Source organism: Nestor notabilis, unplaced genomic scaffold (genome assembly GCF_000696875.1).
Source record: "Nestor notabilis isolate BGI_N333 unplaced genomic scaffold, ASM69687v1 scaffold18528, whole genome shotgun sequence".
NCBI classification, from domain to species: domain Eukaryota; kingdom Metazoa; phylum Chordata; class Aves; order Psittaciformes; family Psittacidae; genus Nestor; species Nestor notabilis.
Genome location: NW_009939814.1, coordinates 24,880 through 46,430, shown reverse-complemented (window position 1 = coordinate 46,430; position 21,551 = coordinate 24,880). Strand labels below are relative to the sequence as shown.

The following is a 21,551-nucleotide window of genomic DNA, read 5'->3' as shown; positions in this document are numbered from 1 at the left end:
AACTAGACACAGTGCTGACGATGGTACGAGTTGGCGGTAAGTGAAACAAAAGCGCTAGAGAAGAAGCTTTTTTTTTTCTTTTTTAATTTTTTCTTAAAATTATAAAAAACCAAAATTAAATAAGAAAGAAAAAAATCCATCTGCCATCTCACATTAACACTACGAAATGTGATTTGACTTGTTGTCCCCACCCACCTCCTTTCCCTTTCTCCCCCTTTTATTTTCAATGCTGTTGAGTAATGCCGCCTGGACTTTGGATGTACATATTGTTTTGTAGCAGTCTGAGCTGTTTGATTACTGACTTCATGGTGATTTCCCCTTGCACATCTTACTCAGAGTTACTGAACTCCAGTTTGGCTGGTTTTTATTAATGCACCCATTTCCTCTTCTCTCCCCTGCCCCTTTTCCTGCTGCTCTCTCTTTCTGAGACCTGTTTGTAGCTGTTACTGTTTGTTTCTCTCTTTTTCTTTCTCTCCTTCCCCTCCCCTCCCCAGTTTATTTCTTTACTCAGTTAAATGCAGCTGTTGGTCTCTTTGCTGACTGGTGGTTTCTGATCGGTTCTGGCAATTTTTCCTTTAAGTGCTTGTGTTGCACTTTGCTGTAGCAGCTGATTTCAGGCACTCGCTCCATCTTAATGATTGTCTGTGAGACCCTATCTCCTCCCTCCTCCCCTCCCCACCCTCTGAATCAATTGTGGTTTGTTTTTTTTTTCTTTCTTTTATCTGTGTGTGTTTAACTGCATGCTCTCAGTCTCATCATTGTTGTTTCCCATTCTTTCTTTTTAAATGTGTAATGTTTCTATTGTTTTGGGGCTGAAATGAGAGTAAAATGTAGCTCCAAACTCCCCACCCTGCATACACTCAGCATCCATAAGTCTCAAGGGCCCAAGGCAGCTTTTGTTTTTATATCCCTTCTTTTTATTCCTTCTTCACGCTGGCCTCAATTCCCATTTGGCATGGGTTTTGTTAAATTATTGATGTTGTAGAAGGACTTCACCCTCCTTGCAAGAACTTTGAGGCTGTCTGACACGGGGCTGCAGTAACTTGGCTTCCAAACTGGTCCATCTTTTCTTTATCAGCACCATCCCTGTGGTAACACCCCACTTGCTTGAGCAATCAAACCGCTTGGAACTGTGCAGAGCTCTGTAAAGAGGGTGGAGGGCACAATAAAACAACAAAAAAAAAGACCCAGGTCTGCTGCTGTGTGTTTCTCCTTTTTGTTCCATGAGATTTGTGACAAGAATAATCTGGAAAAAAAGATTTGAAAATGAGGAGGAGGAAATCAGTGACCATCCGAACACTTGCTGGCATTCCAGAAACCTCCTCAAGCCTTGGGAGATCAAATATAAGGCTGATGGACTCCAGGCTACCTTTTTCTATCTAAAAACCATGCAGGCCAGCAACCTGTTGGGCCTCAATCCGAATGGTGAGCTTGAGAAACAATTCAGCTAGGGCATCGCCTGGTTCAGTTCTCCTACCCTGGGCTGCAGAAATTCTTGCTGCCTCTTGAACAGAACCTGGACAAAACCTCCAAAGTTTTGCCCTTTCCATCAATGAGCTGAAAATAAGCATGTGCCAATGGGTAGCAGGGTGATGGAGGATCTGCACTTTACTCTCACTGGCCTTGTGTTTAATGCATAATTTTGAAGTGCCATGTTTAGCTTAACTTTTATAATAAAATGGCAACTGTTAAAAGTAATTTAAAGATTGCATTTTTCTAAAATTAGTTTTTTAATTTTTTTATTTATTTTTTTTTTGCTCAGAGAAATATAGTGTGTGTGTGTGTGGTATATTGAGAGTTTTCCATCATTTTCCCTAATGCTCTGTGCTTCCTTCCCTCTCCCCCCTTCCCCTTTCTTACTTTTAGGTTAACAACGCCACTGCACGAGTGATGACCAATAAGAAGATGGTCACGCCATACGCAAATGGTAAGAGAGGCTGTTTGTGCTAATGATGAGCTGAAAGGTTGGAAGAAAGACAAAAGGGAAAAGTCATGACCTCTTCTCAGGACTAAAAGAACCCAAACCCAAAAGAAACCAACAAAACCCAACAAATCCTAATTTCTAGCATTATTCTTCAGTGTAACCCTTAAGTATTTATGGAGGAGTATCATTTTATAGATGGAGACGTGGGGACGCAGAGCAGTAGTGACTCACCCAACATGGCCAAGCTGGGTAAAGAAGCCAAGGACCGATGGGTTGTCTGCCACTGCTGCAAGCTGATGCAGTACAGTGGGATGTGCAGTACTCCTGAGTCTCCTTGCCATCACATAGATACCGAAATATAAATGCAGAAGCATAACTAAGATACATAGTTAGATACATCTCGGTTTAGGTTTTAACTGTAAAAATACAGCTATCCCCAAGCAGCCAAGACAAAGGAGGCAATTGCACTGCTTGTTTGCTCCCTTTTGTCACAGTCTGTGCCTGTGTTCAGCCATTTTCCAGTGAATCTGACTAGAGAAAGACCAAGTTGCTTGGGTAATGAAGAGTCCTGTTTCATCAGGATTATCTTGGTAGTTCTGTCTGTGCAGTAATTTTATTGCATAGGCATATATAGCATAACAAGCCATTCTCCCAATAGAACATGAATGTTGCTTTGATAGAGATTTTGAATCTAAGTCTTTGTCATGAAACAGCCAGAAAAGTGCTTTTTGGTCTGAAAATGTTCCCAAGTGGCTTCAACAAGGCAGGAAGCTGCATGTATAGGTAGTTGCTAAGAGTAAGAGTTGGTTCTGATTACAAAATAAGACTCTGAAGTCACATGATACTAGTTTTATTTGTGGCTCTGCTACTGACTTGTTATGTGGCTCTTGGCAGATAAATCTTATTTTGGTTACAGAAATTGGAGAACAGGGACAGGCAGAAAGTCTGGGATTCTGAGTCTCAGTGTCTGAAAGGAACTAGGAGATTTTGTAGCAAAAGGCTACTCAGCTATGTTATGTTGTCCTGAAAATGCATATGACTGGTAAAAGAACTTGGCTTACTTGTGAAACCCCAATAATGGGCAGGAATATTTTGCTTTTGCAGCCAGCAGTTTAAAGCCAGCTTTAAAATATTTATGTATAATATTAGACCAGGCTTAAGGCAAGTGGTTGTACGACTGTTATTAAACATGAGGGTGGATCCCAGTCTTTTCATTGCCACCGCTCATTTGAGTATGTTGCCATCTAGCCAGCAGATCAAGGGGTGGTGTCGATGGGCTTCAGTTCACAAAGCTGTTCGTACGGTTTCTAGGCTGGTTAGAGGTGTTTAAGTGCAGTAAGTGCACCAGGACTCTGAGACTGAGGAAGGGTATGGATTTATTTAAATAAAAATACCTGCATGATTGGTAGCCGAACAGCTGAGATCTTTCCTGAAAGGAATGCTTTGTGGAAGCAGATCATGTTGGTAGCTTTACATCCCTTCTCTCCCCCGATAGAAAGTGGTGGCAGGGCGACAGATAGCTTTCTATATCTGATTGGAAATGTATTCCTCCTTATGCCTCAGTGATGACTTCTTTAAGCACTATTCTCTTGTAGGTTTTATGTTGATGACTTGCAGTTCTTGCCAGTTATCCAGATGAGATTAAAATCAATTCTCTGGGAAGGCTTGCACCTGAAAAAGCAGCATAAGGAAGACAGGAAATGCTAAAATAGGAGACAGGAGAAAATGTGAGATGAATAGACCGAATTGCTTTTCTGCACTGTAGTCATGTAATTCAGTTAATGAGGAAATTCAGACAGTGTTGATTTTAAGCAGGTCTCTAGCAAATAAGGCAGAAGGGTGTTTTGAGTATTTCAGGCTGTAAATTGGCTTGCCCAGGATGACAGTCTGAGCTTGTGGCATTAGAGAGGTTTTGGACGTACAGTGTTGCTGGTGGAAGCAGGGAGGAGCTGGCAGCAAGGTTCATGCAGGGAACGCAGGGTCGCATGGTGCTCGTGGCGAATATGCATATAAGGTAGTTGGCATTCCCTCAGCAGAGCCTCTGCTGTGCTGCGGATCAGCTGATGTTTTGCTGTTCCCTCTGATACAGCGACCTGTACCTAGAACTTGACATTAGAAAAAGGCAGTTGGCCTCCATCTACACCAAGGGGGATTGAGGCGAAGCAGAAATTGGAAAGAGCTGTGCATGTGAAGCTGGGGCGCATGCAAGAGACCGTTCCCCCTACCCACGCTGCCCGCTCCTTCTCTTGGTGTAGATTTTGGCATTCACTGCAGTCTTTGTTGTTTCAGGTTGGAAGTTGAGTCCTGTGGTTGGAGCGGTGTACGGCCCTGAGTTATATGCAGGTAGAGCTTAAGTAGACGCTTCCACTTCTGCCATTTAACTGCAGTGGTGTTTGTTTATGTTCTCAATCTGCTGTTTCTTTATAACCTTTTTTACATTTTGTTGTTGTTTCTTTTTTCTTTTCTTTTTTTTTTTTTTTTTTTTTTTTAATTCTTTTTAAAATCAAATCAGCGTCCAGTTTTCAAGCAGATGTCTCGCTGGGCAATGACGCCGCAGTGCCCCTGTCAGGAAGGGGGGGTATTAACACTTACATTCCTTTAATCAGTAAGTAGCCCCCATTGGCCCCTATATTGTTACTGTGCTTGAGTTAACAATGACCTGTTACCCTTCTTCTCTCCAGTCTGTATAATATATACTTGAAAGGATGGGTCACGCTGGGAATGAGTTTACCTTGAGCCAGAGTATACTGTGCTGTAACTTGTTCATCTGCAGTGTGTTTCTTTATTGGCGAATGAGTGTCTCTGAGCGATGAGGAGGCTGCAGAACAAGGGGAAGGGGTGTGTAAGGAATCAGCCATTCCCTTGCCCCCCTCCCCCTTTTTGAATTCAAAGAAACCAAATGGACAAAATCCCTAAAGTACATATTATACAAGCTGCTAAACCGCGAGTCTGCAGGGCCCCTCATGGCATGCACCTGGACACACGTTGGGTTGGGTTTGCGTCCTGGGACTCCTTCCCTCTTGGTATCTGTTCATTACGTTTTTGCAGATGCCTCTGAGGTTTTACATCATTTCATCATGAGCCAGTTTACTTCAGTGTCAAGCGTAATAAAACAGGCCCCACTATACATGGAGCCAGTTACTGGTCATGCTTGTTAAATGAAGGTGGGCTCTCAGTAAACTGGCACTTTTTGGGAAATTTCTGCTGCTGTTATATGGGCTATCTTGTCTTTCAGGCTTTAAAATGAACATACAGAGGATTGGGTGGCAAAGAGTGGGAGGGGAAAGGAGGGAAGAGACTGATGTAAGTTGGTTGACTTTAAGGGCCTCTTGACAAATTACTTTAAAAGAGCCTCTGCAGTTTTGGAAGAGCCGCCTGCTGTATTGATAGTAACTCTCTGCGCTTCTCAGACTCTAACCAGACTGCATGGCGGTGTCAAAAGGCGGGGGGATTGGAACCCTGTTTGTGGTGGGTGAGGCATGCCAAAGCATTAACCTCTTGCATGCCAAACCTCTCTGCAACCCCTCTTTCCCCAAAGGCCATGGTGTAGCAGGAAGTATGTATGGGATGCTTGCTGGGTTATAAGCATGCCCCTCTGCAGGACTGATGCAAAATGTCCCACCGCTGTGGAGCTATTGTGTCACTTTGTTTGAAGCAGATGGTTGTCCTCTGGGAGGGAGCTCAGATCCTTTTCACCTCCACCTTGTCTGTCTTTACAGTTCCAGGCTTCCCCTATCCAACTGCAGCCACCACAGCAGCCGCATTTCGGGGAGCCCACCTGAGGGGCCGAGGAAGGACAGTGTATGGGGCAGTCCGGGCGGTACCTCCCACAGCCATCCCTGCCTACCCAGGGTAAGCATTGGTCACAAGAGCAGAGTGCTCTGCACAACCGTGTCGAATAGCTAATCGGTTAACCAAAAAATAACTAAAATTGTCTGGATGGTGAGAGTCAGGATATTGCTAGTGCCAGAGCATTCTGCACATGATGGCGTCCATTGGGGGCAAATCTAAATTTATCTCTGTTAAGTTCATGACTGAAACAATTTTCAATACTTGCAACAGCTTAAAGTGCTGATGGATTCCTTCTCATAATTCCTCAATTTTTCTATGTGGTATTTGTCATCCATTGACCCGGTATGTTATAGCGCTGCTGAGAAGGACACAAAGAGAAAAGGTCTAAAATTTCTAAAAAGGTTTTGCTCTTTGCACTCCATTTGCATTTTCATATCCAGGAATGAGGAATATTATCCATTACCTTCATGCCTCACCATCTGGCAGTAGGACACAGAAGAGCCAGTTACCCACAATGGATTTGCTTTCTTTGTTGGAGACGGTTTAAAAAGGTTTAAAACAAAGATTAATCAAGTCCATTAATTTAAATCTGGGAGTGTTTGGGATATAGGGAGAACAAAAGTGCAGCGTTCTTCTAACTGTTGTTTGAAGCAATGGTGGATGCGTGGCCTTAGATTCTTTGCCCTCTGACTTTTCACTAGTAATGCAGTGGAATAGATCCTGTTACAGAAGAGTATTCTGCTGTTTAAAAATGCAGGGAACTAGGTTTGTGTATGAGTTTTGGGTTGGGTTTTTGTTCAAGTGTGATGTAACTACAGATAAATCGGCAAATCCCTTCCAAACTGGTTTTTTTTTGTTTCTGATTTTGAGGATGCTTTATTCATATTGCTTATCTCAGGGATTTTACTTGCCGTGTTTTCTAGGCAACGTTCTCAGACAGAATAGGAGTAGGAATGAATCCTCCAACACAGAGAAGTGGACTGGCCCTTTTTTTCCTTTAGACTAGCCCCAAAAGGGAAGAAAATAAATTGCAAACCCCTTATTAAAAAGGGAGGTGGAAGCCACACAGATTAGTGCAAGGAGCTGAACTCATACATGCAGGATAAGCTTGCAGAACCTTCTGTAGCAGATTAACTGGTGAGAGCTACTGTGGCCCTTTCTTTTTAGAGTCCACTCTCATATTTAAAGTAGAGCTCATGGAGGCGAGCTGCAGTGGTCATGATCTGTCTAGCTTTGCTCTCCAGCAAATCTGGCAATGTTTGTTTTAATTCACCAGAAGACTTAAATAAAACCCCTTGTCTGAACACATTTGCCTTCTGAACAGTGTTTCTTCTCGGTTTTCAGATCCACCTCTCTTTGCCACCACTCATAGGTCATGCTATATATCCTCTAACCATAGGCTGTGACCTGCAGTTTGATGCTAAAAAGTGACCCAGTCCGTTGTTATTAGGAAGCACTCCACAGTGAAGCAGAGATGCAAAGCTGAGCTAAGTGCTGCCGTCTAGCAGAACACGAAATAGTTGCACTGGGGAGGGAGGATGTGCTCTTCATCCCTGGGAGTAACGGCTGGAGCATTCCTAGCAAGAAAGAGGCTGTCACGAGTGGCGCACTTGGGAGGGGCTCTGGGCTGTCCAGCCTGAGTCCCGTATAAAGGTTTATTTCCATCCGGAATATGGGCCAGGCTCCAGCAATGATCCCTTCCAAATACTGTCTCATGACTGCGTTTACTTACATTATGTTGAGTTTGTCTGACCCTGCTGACTGATTTCACATCTTGGTGGGCAGCATACTATTCAGTAAACATTTGCAGGGCAGCAGTAAAAAAGGCAAGTGCACAAATGGCCCAGAACTATCCCTAGTCCCAAGCACTGGGATGTAATTAACTAATTCTGGTGTTTACTGTCATCGTAGTCTGAATCTCTACCAGATATTTTGTAGAAGGACTTTGATTCCTCATGGAATTATACAAAATGTGCTCTTCGGTGCCATGTCGCAGTAACCTGTAGGACAGCCACTGCTCCATGTGGGTTCTGTTGACTCCTTGGAGTCAGGGGCAGGCACACATTCCTGACACTTTACCCTGCATCTGTTGCTTTCTTCCTCATCAGTGGAAAGATGACACCATAGCATCAGTCAGCAACACATGAGTGGTCAAGATATAATGAGTCATTTGGAAGAAGACAGTAAAGTAAGCAGCAGGTTAACTCAAACCTGGTAGGAGGAACTGGTTTTCACAAACCTCAGCGATGTTTAAGTTACAAAACTTAATGGTATCACTGCATTTGAGAGCTTAACAGAATTAAAAAAACACAGAATGTAGATTAATAAAAGCTTGTTGAATTGCCATACTGGATCAGACCTGAGGGCCATTCAGGTTAGATAAGTTTTGATGGTGTCTAGATACCCCAGAGGAAGGTGCAAGAAATGATACCTTCTTAGTAGTTTTAACATTTATTTCAATAACTCAAACTAAAGTTTAATAATGCATATACGGAATGTACATACTAACGTATGGACATGGATGTTTATCCAGGGAGGCTATTCATGCCTTAGAAAGCAGTTGCTCAGACTGTTGGAGTCAATGTTAGACATAATGATACTCACCTGGGCCTGACCTCAGAATACAAATGCAACCTTCAATTTACTATGGAGGCAGCATTCAGTAAAAGTAAGGAGACATTATAACCTCTGATATATACCATGAGTAAAACCTGTACTGGAATATTGCCCTGATTTGTAACAGCCATGCTTTCTAAACAAGGATGCTGACATACTGCATTTGAGACCAAAAGCTGTAAGAATTCAGTCAGTCTGGAAAAATACTTGCCTTCAATAAAACTCTCAAGCTAAATAACATTGATCATTTTTATTTCTCAAACTACAGGTTAGGTGTTGACTTGTTCATGGTCATTAAGTACCTATATGAAGAATAGGCTTGCTACAGTAAAGAACAATTTAGTCTAAGAGTGTAAATATGTAGAGGATTCACTGACTCAAAGTCAAAAGTAGATAAAAATCAGACTAGCTGTAAGGCAGTAGGGAGCTTTGGGGGTTTGGAGTGTTTTTTGGTTCCTTTTACAACACAGTCCATTGTTGTTACACCTAAATGATATGGCTGCTTTACAAACAGCATATTTCTTTTCTCATGGATGTATTTTAGCTCAGCCAGTAGGCTTTTTGCAGATGCCACTGAGATTTGATAAGCTGCTGGGCTGCTTCATGCTTCTGGTCAGTCTACGTAACCAGAATGGTCTCTGTGGTTCTCAAATTAAGGAATTCTCTCAGCTTTTGCTTGCATTAAGAATCACAAATATGGATGTTCTAGCATATAAATAAACCTTGCTAAATTTCAGCCCTCACAGTCGGTGGCAGTCAAGTCCTAACTGAAGGAGAGATGGAGGATGCACGTCTGCTTGGTGGTTTGCACCCAGGAAGTCTTACCTGTTCCTAGTGTTCCTCTCAGTTTTCTCTGGAGTACTGATGCTAGCATCTCTTGCTGACAGCATTCTAAGTTACAGGAATAGTGGCCTGATCCAATGTGGTAATGCTTATATTCATCCAACTGATTGTGTTCAGAATAACTGTTAAAACTGCTAACCTGTTCATAAACCAACAGTCACTTCCTCTGTCATGCGTTTGCCTTTCCTGCAGGAGCAGGTGGAGTATCACTGCTAAAACACTCCTGGTCCTAGATAGAGAACCCAGCAATGTAAGTCACTGCCCCAGGAGCCAAATTCTTTGTTATGTGGTTGTAAAAACTTAGCTTCAACAAACATGATCTTATGGCCTGCTTCTCCCTGCTGAAGTGGCTCCCCTCTTCCTCTAACAAGGGTCTCTATCTTCACACCTGCTCCCAACGCTCTTGGAGACCATAGTAACTTTGTCCATTGGGAATGGAGTGTACTTTTCCTGGGGAAGACAGCAAGACTAAATTATTCAAGCAGTAGCTAACACTGCAACAGATTTTCTTTTAATTTTATTTTATTTTTTAGTAATAGCATGCAGAATTTTGGCAAGATCTGCTGGGCTTTTTTTGTGTGTGCGTGCCTTACAATAGGTGGGTGTCTGAGGGTGGCAGGCTCTTGGCAGCTTTTCCTGTTCCATCTGATGAGTAAAAAATGATAATCAAAAGAAAAGGTAGTTTTCCATACCTTCTTTTTCCTTAATGCTACTGGTAAGTCATGCACATCGGATCCATGAACATCACAGATGGTGGGGGCTAATGCTTTCTAAAGCCTTGAGTAAGTTTGTGCGGAGCTATTCAGAGGACAAAGCAGGAGGAAATTCCTCAGTATGAAGCACACGCTGAAGAGCACATGGGTGGGGGGCATCCCTCTCTTCCTTCCTCATCCTTCCCCGACCCCCCGTCCCCAAAGCGAGCTGCATAGTCTTACGCTATCAAATGCGCTGGTAAGAGTGGCTCTTTGGGAACCCCAGGCTCTGGTTTAACCGTCTTCCTGCTTGAAGTTCTGAGAGAAAGAAAACTATGGCTTAAAGCAGAAAAAGCACTATCCCATGGAAACCCTTCCAGTTGCTCCTCTCTGCTATGGAATAGGTCGTTACTACCAGGGATTCCCACTGCACCTTTCAATTCTTGGACCTTGGACCAGTCACCTAACCTTTTTAGCTCATTATCTCTGCTTGTGAAAGCAATGCATTGTGGGTATTTTTGGTTTTTTCTTTTTAATTACATTTCTCTGTGTTTACTTTGATCAGAATTGATTGACTTGTTTTCCTGAGGTGTTGCATCGGTTCTTTAAGATGCTGAATAATAATACTTTGCATGCTTGTGTGATCAGCCAAATCTTATCGCATGTCTAATGTGCAGGGTAAAAGCAGGTGATGTATGGATGTCAGAAACAAAAGTCGTGCAGCCCTGTGGAGCTCGAAATACATAATCATACACAACTCCCTGAAACGTGCTTCTGACATAGGTGACTCCAGCCCCTGTGGGAAGCCTTCCGAGGGGCTCCTCGATTTCACAAGCCCACTACATGAAGCCAATGTTTCCATGTATTTAGGGGGTAACTAAAATCATTCCAGGAGAATAAACAGAGTGGAGGTTTCTAAACCCTTGTTTCTCTTCTTCAGGACATCAGATCTTTTTGAGTCTATTTTTACCATACAAGATGGTGGTTCCCCTCCCTCTCTCCTTCGCATACTGTCTCCCCTTCTGCCCGCCCCTTCCCCCTTTGCATGCCATGGAAGATGACTTGGAGCCGTCTACGTGCGTGCGCACACACATTCTCTCGCTGATTTGCTCCTGCCAAAAGCCTAGGTTGTGGATTCATACATCACCTGCCTGTGTAAAACGCATGTGCATGCTGCCGTCCTCAATAACCGGAATGTGTTTTCTGTTCTTTTGTTTTTTGTTTTTTGTTTTTTTGTTTTTGTGTGGATTTTCTGCAGTGTGGTTTACCAGGACGGATTTTACGGTGCTGACCTCTATGTAAGTACACACACCGGAGCCTTCTTGTCCCCAACCCCTGACAAGCCAGCCTTTTTTTTTTTGCCTTTTTTTTTTTTTCTTTTCTTTTGGTTTGTTTGTTTGGTTTGGTTTGTTTTTTGGTTTGTTTTTTTTTTTTAAATATCATTTACTTTAATTTTCTTCTTCCTTGTGGATATATATATTTATATATTTAGGAATGCAAGCATGCTTCTCTGTCACTGCGCTTGCCCCTGGGTGCAAGACCTAAGCCTTTGGGTTTCCTGATCATTGCCAGGGTCAGTCTACTGGGTGTCCTGTCCCTCACATGCACACTGGTACTAATCAACCTGAGAGATGATTAGCAAATTAAAATTTCTCTCAACACTTCTTTCATTGACATAATTCGGATATAAAAATAACAGGACTGGTTTAGCCTCAGACCTTCCCTTTCCTTCTCCCCCTTCCGCCCTCCCCTTTCTCTCCCCTCTTGGGGCCCTTTCAGGTTTGATTTGTGCAGCCCACACTAAACTGAGCGAGCTGTGTGTTTAAAAATGTTCGTGTGCCACTGGGATGTAGAGATTGTCCCTTTGGGGAAGACACGGGGACTGATTAAAAATGGAGACCGAGATGCTGGAGTGAAAACTGACATCTCATTTTGCTGGTAGAAATGATACCTAAATAGGCTAGATTCTCTTGCCTCTTTGGGGAATTGTAAAGTACAAATATGTGGAGATGTTTGGTTAGAAGAGTCAGCAGCCTCCTCCTGTCTGGGAATTAGCTCTGATACCACGGGAGACTTTGTCCTGTCATTGTCTTTGTCTGACCCAGCCAGTCTGTATTGCAGATCTCCAGGGCATCTGTGTGTACATAGGTGGGTCATGGATGTAGGGGTTCTGACTGGCCAGTGAGAAAAGCAGTTTCCTCTCCAATGGGGAGCTGTTGCAGAGCAGTTATGGTAGGAATATGCCTTTCAAAGCCGAAGCGTTCAGGTCCACTACTGCCATCGCAACTTGTGGACTGCCTAGTTCCAACAGAGTTCCCTTTTGTGATATCCTAGGTAATAGCTCTTTGGAGCTGGGGGCAATTCTTTAGCAGGTAGTGGCACAGGTGTCAGCATGGATTTCACATCCCTGCTCCTTTGAAGGTGCTACTCCTGATGTTTATAGAGAGAACCCTGGGGTTAGACTCAAGATAATAGATGGAATTAGCTCTTGGATTTTGTTGGTTTATATGGAGGGTTAAGTATTGTAAAGGTGACGGCAGTTGGAAGACGTGCTCTCTGAGCACAGAGATGCTGGGTGCATTTCTTCGTTCTTACATATACTATCATGTGCACACTCTTTTAAAAATTGATCTGCCCAGTCAAGTGTTCCTTTATAAAACTGTGTCAAGGACTACAGAGGGTTCTGGGTTTTCCCACTTCACTCCTAAAACACCAGCTTACAGACCACTGACTTTGCTACAGCAAGTAAGGAAGCAAATGAGCAATGCTTAGTGCCTCTTTCTTCAGAGTATGTCATATAAGAGTCTGTTGCGTTGAAAGGGAGGACTGGCCAGGGTTGCTCCCTGTTTCTTTTGAGAAGGCTCCTTCAGAGCTTCCATGGCTGATGAGGAGAGGCTTATTTAACACGTTTTAAGGACAGAGGCATCAATAATGAAGAGTCCTGGTAACGACTTGGTGCTGCAGTGCAGTAGCATCATGTAACACAAAACCAAGCCTCCGGGTCTGATTAGAACCATTAGGTTGACTTCTGACAACTTTGCTGTATTGGCTCTGGTCTCACTGTCAGAAAGCAGGACGATAGAAGAGGGGACTCATCAAGGTAGATGGTGGTGCTTTTTCCTATGTTATTGGTGCCCAGACCCTCTGATGAAGCTGAGGAAAAAGTTGCCATAATCCATACATGAAGTTACCCTTCCAAACAATTTGCTTGGCACAGGTAGGAAGGTTACAGTGTCCCTGTGCCCCACTGACTTGTCATGCTTTTCACTGCAGTGCTTCTGTCCCTTTGGTTGCTGTGAAAGGCTTGTCCAGACTGTGGAAGGGATGGCAGAGGGTACTTCAGTTAGGACTGGCAGGGGGAATTTACATGGAGATTCCCTCAGGTCTTTTGTAGGGTTGTAGAGAGGAGTTGAGCTGGCAGGGAGTGTTGATGATAGGTGAGATGAAGGGGAAGTGTCCCAAGTTTGGGCTGCTTTTCTGCATACATTTTATGCACCAATTTCTCATTTTCCTCCTCCTCCTCTTCCTCACTCCTTTTTCTTTCCTGGGGCAACCATCCTGCTAGCCATTTCTTCTGTTGAAGAAGGCATTCCATCTGTTGTTGGATGCATCCCACTCTGGCAAGACACCTGATTTCATAAAACAACCTGCCCCAGGATGCAGAGGGCTTCATTTTGGCTCAAAAGAAGAGTTATTTCTTCTACAGTGGGGTCAATCTGGGCGGCGGGGGGGAAACCCAAACAAACCCACCTGTGCGACGACTGCTCTTGCCTGTGAAAAGCGTGCTTGCATCCACTGGAAAGAAAAGGCTGGTGAGCCCCGCCGCGGGCTGTTTGTATGATTGTTTCTTTCCACAGCTGTGTTTTTTTGAACTGCTCTTCCTGTGTTCTGTTATAGAATAGTCTTACAGGAACCAATCATTAGCGCTAAAATACCTCAGGTAGGAGTGCCAGTGTGACCTGCCAACCGATCAGATTGTGGATTGCAGTGGAAAAAACTGAATTATACTAACCATTCCAGCACCACATTAGAGATGGGAACAGAGGCTTTTTTAGGGCAGCGCAGACTCACATGTGAGCCAAGCCCCCGCTGTAGCAGGGCGGCGTGTGTCCAGATTTCACACCAAGTGGCATTTCATTCAAAAACCAAAAAAAAGTAAATTCAACGGAAGGGTTAACAAGGTCATGCTTGTCCCATTACCATGTAGAAGCACCTGCTGCAATGGACACCGTTGTCCAGTCACCTCTTTTAATTCATTCATGCTCATTCCTGGTGCACGTATGCCACCCTTCTAATACAGAAATCCTGGAAATGGTTCTAGCCCTTTCTGCTTCTTAACTTCTGTTATAGGGCGTTTGAGATACAACATATAAAAGATCCTAAAATTGGGCTCACTGCCTAAACCTGGCAGGTGGTCAGACATATCTAGCTGGTACCATGAGTTACACATTTCTCCATGGGTATGGGGACGCTTGTGTCCTAGTGCATAAAGGCTCTTCGGAGTAAAGAGGGCCAGCAATACACCTCCTGCACCCATCTGAGGCAGCAAGGGAAAAAGGAAAGGGAAGCTTATACAATAGGATACACCAACATAGTAAGCTGTAGTTTTGGATTTCCTTGTGTTCTCGTTGGATTGATCACCTAATATGGACCTGAAGAGTGGAAGAGAAGATGGACTTATTTTGAGCTGAACTGTATAGTCTTAAAGTGCTCGTTTATCTCCATTAACATGCTCAGTAATTGGAATGCTGCTTTAGTTGGGATTGCAGCTTCCTGTATATGTTGTTTTGCCATGTTTGTGTTATTCCAGAGAATATATGACAATATTGAGAACGCTATCATCTAATGTTAAAGAAAGAATTTAAAAAATGTGTTTTCTCGCTTTGTTGATGAGTCAAGGACAGTACCATCACAGGAGAGTTGTTTTAAATTTGGGCTTTTGTGAATACATGAGCAAGTACTGGTGTTTGACACTTGCGATCTGTGGGCGCAAGTGCTACACATCGACATGAGGAAACAGGTTTAGCAGGCAGGTTGTCCAGAGAAAGAGAACTTGAATTAAGATAAGCAACATTTAGGGTTGTGTTTGGCTTTCTCATGTGCTCCCCAGGCAATCCAAAAGACTGTACCAGATAGGACTGATCTTGATTTAGAAAGTCCTTTTGGTTGTTACTTACTGCCCAGTAAAAGTGCAAAAGCTTTTTCCTTAGTTTCCCTGTTTCTTTGTCAAGGCAGTGATTAAACTGTCCCTCTGATAGAAATGTCTCTGACTTAACATCTTCATGAGAAGCTCAGCCACGTTTAGTTCTTTTAAGATGAGGCTAAAGATTTCAAAAACTGAACCTAGATAGGCAAACCTGTTCCTGTGGAATCACTTCATTTAAATAGATGGAGTGGGAGTTTGCATGGCTGTTTTGGAGTTCAGGGACTGTGCCACTCAGTGGTGTCTTCTGTCGCAGTTGGGCTGTGGCACTGGAAGAGTGTGTTGCAGCTAGCAAGGAACTTCTAAAAACATTATTATTATTCCTTTATTGGGAAATACAGTTGTTCATGTTTGCTGAAGATGCTCTATTATAGTTTATATTTACTAGAGTACCCAAAGTGAGTGGCATCAGAAATCACTTGAGGTGGTAGGGCGGTGTAGATGAGGTTACGGATGAGCTCTGCATACCAGTTAAAGTTGTATGTGAACAGGAATACCAAGAGAAAATAACTGGTGCATTGAGCAAGCTGGGCAAGGCTTTAGACACACTGGTGAAATTATAGGTGGGTCCTGGGTTATGGAGAAGAGGAGCATCAGCTGGGTAAGGCAACCTGCACAGTGGCTCCTTTGCTGTGTACTGGTCCTAGAGTTCGGTGGAAGAGTTTACGAAATAACGAGTTACAGTCGCAACTTTCCTCCTCCTTCCTTCAGCCTGTTTTGGTGTATTTGGACCTCCTGGTCGTGCTAAATACATCCCCGTGCCAGAAATCCCCCAGCTGTCCACGCTCATTGCTCCTATGACAGGAACGTACCATGGCCATTATAATCCCCATTTTTGGTTTTATTTGAAGTACACACAAGTAGAGTTTGCAGACCACTTTGAACGGAGCAGGTCTGCCCATGCGTGTGTACCTCTATCCTCTGATTTTAATTTTTTTTTCTTTTTAAATTAACAGTAGCTTCAGTTTTGCATCAGTGCATGGTTTAAAAGCAATACACATGTCAGCTATTTCTTAACTTCATTTCTCCAATGAATTATTTCTCCTGTTTTTTTTTTGTTTGTTGTGCAGTTGACTGAAGAAATGTTAACATCCCGCTCTAAATCTCTCAGTGGAGTCTCTGTTCCCTTCTCTGATATAACAGATGGGTTATTGCTTGTTATAATTATTAACATTGTGGTGTGGGATAGGGCTAGGGTGGGAGCCATTCTGGGGGGTGAGGGTGGGAGGCTGCGGGAGTCATTAAGGTTGGAATGTTAACTCCAGTGGTGACTGACTGTTTCCGTAATAGCAGGTTGTTGTGGCTGCACGCTCTAGTACTTGAGGCTGTGTACTTCACTGAGCTTGTGGTAGAGCCTAGGGCGAACTGCTGTCCCAAGAGAATGCTGGGATGGATAGAACTAGCCAATATGAGTCTGAACGTGGTGACTTTGCTGGTTGTTCTAGCTCCAGATGTCAGCATGCTTAGTTTTTAATTTTGATTAATAAATGTTACGCCATTCCCCCTCCCACACCTGATTCCAACCCTTCTTTTCTTTTCTTCTTCTTTTTTTTCTTTTCGTTTTGGTTTGGTTTCGTTTCGTTTTCCTTTACGAGAGACATGAGTTAAAAGAGAATTACATGATAACCCTTTTTGGTTTCAAGCTGCATCTTGCTCTCATGTTCAGAGCATGGGCCAGGCACATTTGAAACGGCTTCTGCTCCGAAATGTGTCTGGCAAGTGTGGGACAGGGTGGGAATGTGGGTGTGTGCTGAAGCCAGCCACCCTGCAGGAGAGTAGCGCCAGGCAGAATTGGCTGGTATGCCATACCCAAGTGGCAGCAGACTCCATTAGGAGTTCAGGAAGCTGGTAAATAACAAGGGATACCACAATGACATCAGTACAAAGTTGTGACTTAACTTGGTAAGGTTGATGAAGGTTTGATTTGGATTAGGGCTGCACCTCATTCCTCTCATCTCTGTCATGTTTAGGAGGTGGGATAATGGTGGTGCAGTGATAGCACACCTAAACCAAGCTAAACTTCCCCAAATGCAGGTATTGAAACGGCTGGATGAGATTAAAGGGGTAACATAACATTTTTTCAGACAACGTGGTGATGTTTCAGAGGTGTAGATTTGTGATACTCTTTCTTCTGTTGACTACAAGATTGAAGAGGCTGTAAGTCACTCTCCTCTGGCACAGGAAAGGGTCCCCAGGAATATTTTGGATAGCACGTTAGCCTTTGTGGGGCTAACACAGGCCCCACAAAAGCAATCAAAATTTGTTTAAAATCATTACTTCTAATTTCAAAGCTCTGTAGCTCACAACTGAGCACTGCTGAGCAAACATATCGTCCTGTAGTAGAGCTGATCTTGTACTCTTAAATATATGCAAAAGATCTATAGGGAAGAAGCGGTAAAGGCACGTTGAGCTGATTCTGGAGGTGAAGAACATAAGTCTGCCTTCTGGATCTTCAGACTCTGAAATGTCAATTGGAGGGAAAAAAAAGCCAGAAGCAATCTGTTGTTATTTATGGCTCATTGTATTTGTAGCAAATCAAAGCCGTGGTTCATTTCCCATGCCCCCCTCGGTTAACAAAAATGTGTTTCGAAGTGTACAATAAGGAAAAATCTAATCTGGGCTTCAGAGCCCTCTCTGCTACCTGCCATTCAGCCTTTGCCCCTAGCCCGGTAAGCATTTTGAAGACCTTAACTCTGCAGGTGTGTAGCATGGGCAGAAACGCAGTAACAATACAGACCGTTCTGGCATAATTTCCGCAGACCTGTTCTCTTCTTACATGGAGGGAGGGCAGAACAGTCTGGTTGGTATCACTGTCAGTTTGCTTGTTGCCAGCCCTGAGACCACAAGGGACCGTGGTCTCTGACCATCTTTTCCTGATTGCTTTTTGGCTTTTTTTGCCTATCTCTGGACCAAATGAAATTCTAGCCTTCTGTGTTTCCCAGGCTTAAGAAAAGAGATAGGGGGAAAAGAGCAGAAAGTTCTCTGAATGGTCCCCTTTCCAAAACACACATTTCACAGGAAGTACCCACCTCTGATTTCCCCAGTGTAAGAGGAAGGGGACATAAAAATGACGTCGTATGCAAGATTTCAGCTCTCTTCTGGTTTTCAGTTCCTCCACGCCAAATTTAATTTCCTGCAGGGATATAACCACGCTCAGGCTTGCTTTATTTAGTTTATTCCTTCTGCTACATGGGGTAATGGAAGAGTCTCTGTGGTCCTTCTGAGGAAAGGAACGCACATAAGCTAATGGGTGATGCTTGCGATAGACATGACATGGGAGCTGATGCAGTTTGAAACACTTCCTCTCCTTGTGATGTGTGTGAGGTTTTTTTTAATTTTATTTTTTATGCTCTGTGTGGGTGGACAGGTATCTGTAAAGTCAGTTCTCTTCTCTCCTGCAGGGTGGATATGCAGCCTACAGATATGCACAGCCTGCTACTGCAACAGCAGCCACGGCCGCTGCAGCCGCTGCAGCAGCTTACAGCGATGGGTATGTAAGGGGGAGGTGTCCATGGGGAATAGCTTGCTGTGCTCAGGGATTCAAGGAGCATTGATCCATTACAGCACTTCCACTTCTTTCCCTGTTTCTTTGTCTTACTGGCACTCGCACACATGCATGCACAACCCAACATGAAAGACTTGAATGCACGGTTTGTCTCTCTGCCTCTGGGTAGTATTGCCCTCCGGTGTATGTGAGCTGGCGCAAATCCTGGCCTCTTCCCTATCCTTGTGATTCTCTGCACAAAGGAGGCAGTGTGGTTATAGCCTCAGAGTCAAAAGATCTGGCTTGCCTTGCCAGCTCCTTGCGCTGTGACTCTGGGCAGGTTGTTTAATCACTGGGTGCATTTCTCTCCCAATCCAAGAAGTAAAATTTACTCAGCTGATACAGTACTCTAGGATGATGTAACGTGCCGCTCTGTATAGATACAAAGGATTATCATCAGAGTGCTTGCCTTAAGATTTTTTTATCTCCTGTTCAGTGAGGCCACGTTTTAATCCTAGCACATGTGAGACCATTAAAGTTTATTATACTCCCTTCTCATTCTGGAGAACCCCTCACTGCTTTCCATTTAGCAGCTGTTTCCGTGCCAGTAGCGTTAGCACCAGCAGTCACTCTCCTCCCAAACTGCATCACGCGAGGTAAGGGATGCACTGGCTGCCATTTGAAAGGTGCTGACCTCTTTCCTATAGGTGGAGCTTATGGCTTCTACCACATTCCTCCTTGCAGGCTGTTCTGTGGCCCATCTCATACGATGCATGGCAGCATGCCCATAGGATCTCTACGAAGACAGGCTGCCTGCATGTGTGTGCATGTATGCATACATGTGTGTGAAGGGCATGCTGCTTCCTCCATTGCCTGTGGTCAGACAGCTGGTTTCTCTGCCCCTCTGAAGTGACTTTTTTTTTCTCTTTTTTTTATTTCTGCATATCTTTTCTCCCTCTCTTCAGTTATGGCAGGGTGTACACAGCAGATCCTTACCATGCCCTTGCCCCTGCCGCTAGCTACGGAGTTGGCGCTGTGGTAAGTGGGATTTTCTTTCTTGTGCAGTTTCTCATTTCCAGCTTGGGGTATCAGATAATGAAACTTCACCCAGGAAAACTTCTTAATTGGTGGAGGAGGTCCCTAGTTACGATGCTGGGTTCCCAGTTGTTCTGCATTCGTATATTTTTGTGTATGCGCTAGGAACGGAGCCAGGTTGTAGGAGGCCATTTACTACTTGGTCTTGCATGTCACCTACTACCAAGGAGATGGTAGAAGAATGACCAGAGATGCCAGGATCCAGAACATTGTTGGTGAATCAGTAGAAATTTATCAAGGTGGTAATACAGGACAAAAATGAGCAATAGTTAGAGACGCGAGACACCCTTTCCTGCCGTTTTGATTGAAGGCTTGTGTTGCATGTTGAGATACCAGTTTTAGGAAGCAAGGGAATAAGTTGTTCTCATGACATTTTGCAGCAAAGCTGCTCCACTTGGTTCCTTCTTGCACTAGTGGAGGGATGTGGTGTCCTGCCTGCCAGCAGTAGTTACACAGAAAAGGGAACGAGGTGTGCTGGCATTGGAGGGGAGTGGAACAGTTTGCTGAAGACACATGCCTGCCCATCTGCTAGCCAGCACAGTATCTGTGGTGTCGCAAAGGCTGGAATACAAATGCGTTCTGAGAAAAAGACACCTAAATATAGATATCTGCAGTGTAGCACCTCCGTTTGAGCCTCAGCTTATCATGTAGATTCTCTTCAGGGTCAATGAAAGAAAAGCAGATACTTCTAGGATACCAGTCATCGTGTCTATTCTAGACCTTTACTTTAAGGTGAGGTGAAGCATCCTAGAAGTCCTGGTCTGTGCTATCTACAAAGACAGCCTAGACATCTGTCTCAGAGATAAGGACTCATGAGTCCCCTCTCTGGTACTGAACTCCCTTTGACCACGACTTGCCAAACCTCACCTCCAGCTGGCTGGCCATGAGCCATGTCTTTGGTTCTGCAGGCAGGGTTCTCCTCTCTTGCTTCTTAGAGGTGATGATGGTGGCGGGTCAGTGCCAGGACACGTCTATTAGTCCGTTGGATGCTGTCCTGAGTATTTCTTCCCAGTTCTTCTCCTAATAACCTCTTCTTCTCTCACTTAATTTCTACAGGCGAGTTTATACCGAGGTGGCTACAGCCGATTTGCCCCCTACTGAAGTGACGTGAACCCCCTGCAAGTGGGACAGCCCCCCCAGTTCATGAGGCCTGGCTATTGCAATATTTACTAGTAGAGGAACTCTATAGCAAGACGAGGAGGAAAAACAAAAACAAAACAAAAAAAAAAACAAAGGAGAAAATACTTTTTTATACCTCACTATGTTCTTTGAATATGTATTTTTTTTTCCTTTAAATTTCTGCCTTTAATTCTTTTGTTCCAAAGATTGTGCTTTTTTTTTTTCTTTTTCTGGTTTTTGTTTTTGTTTTTTGGGGTTTTTTTAACTGTGGTAAAAATAATGCATTTCCGTGTCTATATGTTGGTGCATAGCTTATCCTACCAATCACGGAAAAGGCAATTAGTGATAAGGAAAGCTGTTAGAAACTGATATCATGCAATTAATCAGGAACACGCAGACAGAGTTACTTCCCTGGGTCTGGTGCTTGGTGCCTGTGAGACAGGAGGACGTGAGGGAGAAGTCTCCACCTGCCGTGTTTCTGGTCTGCAGAACGAAGCACTCTATGGCTGTGGCTGGGACCTAAGTGCTGGTGGGAAATAGTCATTTACATTTGGAAATGGGGGAAATGCAGAGACTTTCCTCGTTTTTATCACCATCTGACGCGCACAGGTTTGGGACAGTTTCAGCAGTGTCAGGATTCTAGACGTGGCAAGAGAAGATTTCCTCAACCTGCCCAAAGACTTTGGCTGTTACCTGCTGTATAGGGGACAAGACTTTGAAAGGAGTTTTTGATGAGGATGATCTTTCCCACACACCCCCCACATATTCTAGCTGATTGTTGTC

At 43.9% G+C, this 21,551-nt stretch overlaps 1 protein-coding gene across 1 annotated transcript in view; it reads left to right on the top strand.

Annotated features, from left to right (window-relative positions):
• Positions 1-20,970, top strand: part of LOC104410015 (RNA binding protein fox-1 homolog 2) — a 22,002-nt gene extending 1,032 nt beyond the window's left edge. The window contains exons 2-9 of the mRNA XM_010020066.1: positions 1,867-1,927; positions 4,214-4,267; positions 4,437-4,529; positions 5,644-5,776; positions 11,126-11,165; positions 18,472-18,560; positions 19,520-19,592; positions 20,706-20,970. Of these exons, the coding sequence (XP_010018368.1) occupies positions 1,891-1,927; positions 4,214-4,267; positions 4,437-4,529; positions 5,644-5,776; positions 11,126-11,165; positions 18,472-18,560; positions 19,520-19,592; positions 20,706-20,750 (564 nt within the window). The 5' untranslated portion in view covers positions 1,867-1,890 and the 3' untranslated portion in view covers positions 20,751-20,970. The remainder of the gene's footprint in view (positions 1-1,866; positions 1,928-4,213; positions 4,268-4,436; positions 4,530-5,643; positions 5,777-11,125; positions 11,166-18,471; positions 18,561-19,519; positions 19,593-20,705) is intronic.
• Positions 20,971-21,551: the final 581 nt, after the last annotated feature.